Source organism: Poecilia formosa, unplaced genomic scaffold, assembly GCF_000485575.1.
Source record: "Poecilia formosa unplaced genomic scaffold, Poecilia_formosa-5.1.2 Scaffold112, whole genome shotgun sequence".
In the NCBI taxonomy this organism is placed as follows: domain Eukaryota; kingdom Metazoa; phylum Chordata; class Actinopteri; order Cyprinodontiformes; family Poeciliidae; genus Poecilia; species Poecilia formosa.
The window spans coordinates 995927-996542 of NW_006800051.1; the positions used below are offsets into that span (position 1 = coordinate 995927).

General features: G+C 48.1%; 1 protein-coding gene across 1 annotated transcript in view; it reads right to left on the reverse strand.

Annotated features, from left to right (window-relative positions):
* Positions 1-616, reverse strand: part of ak2 (adenylate kinase 2) — a 16265-nt gene continuing 15649 nt past the window's right edge. The window contains exon 7 of the mRNA XM_007559996.2: positions 1-159. Within this exon, the coding sequence (XP_007560058.1) occupies positions 152-159 (8 nt within the window). The 3' untranslated portion in view covers positions 1-151. The remainder of the gene's footprint in view (positions 160-616) is intronic.

A 616-nucleotide genomic window follows, 5' to 3' on the forward strand; every position in this document is an offset into this window, starting at 1 on the left:
TGTGATGATTGTAGAAAAGCAGGTTTATTGGAGGTTAGCTGGTTCATAATCTACAGGGGATAAAAATGTACTTTAAGACGGAGCCTAACAGCACAGTGAGTTCAGTCTACCCTCCGTTTGATCACCTCTGTGGCGCGGAGCAGCTCGGCCTTCAACCAGCTGCAAGACAAGAGGGAGCAGGGAGGACAAGGGTCTGGATGAGTGAACGGCAAAACTTGATTCAGTCGCTGAAATGCTGGAACTTGTTTTTGTCTCAGTCCATTTAGGCTGATGGTTACATTCAGGAAGCGTAAACTAAACATTCACAGCTTTCTAAGGAACAAACAAAACGGGTTAGAAGGTTAGAGACACAACGATCAGCTGAAGAAGTTCAAGAATCAGGAGATTTCCAACATCTAACGCCACAAACAAAAGGGAAACCAAGACTCAACCTGAGCAACAGGCCTCTGGAAATACAGTATTCAACATTTATCACCAGACTTCATGAAAAAAGTGACAGGAACCTGACTACAGGCGGAGGGAACCAGGCGGAGGGAACCATCGAACCTCCCTACAGGCGGAGGGAACCAGGCGGAGGGAACCATCGAACCTCCCTACAGGCGGAGGGAACCAGGCG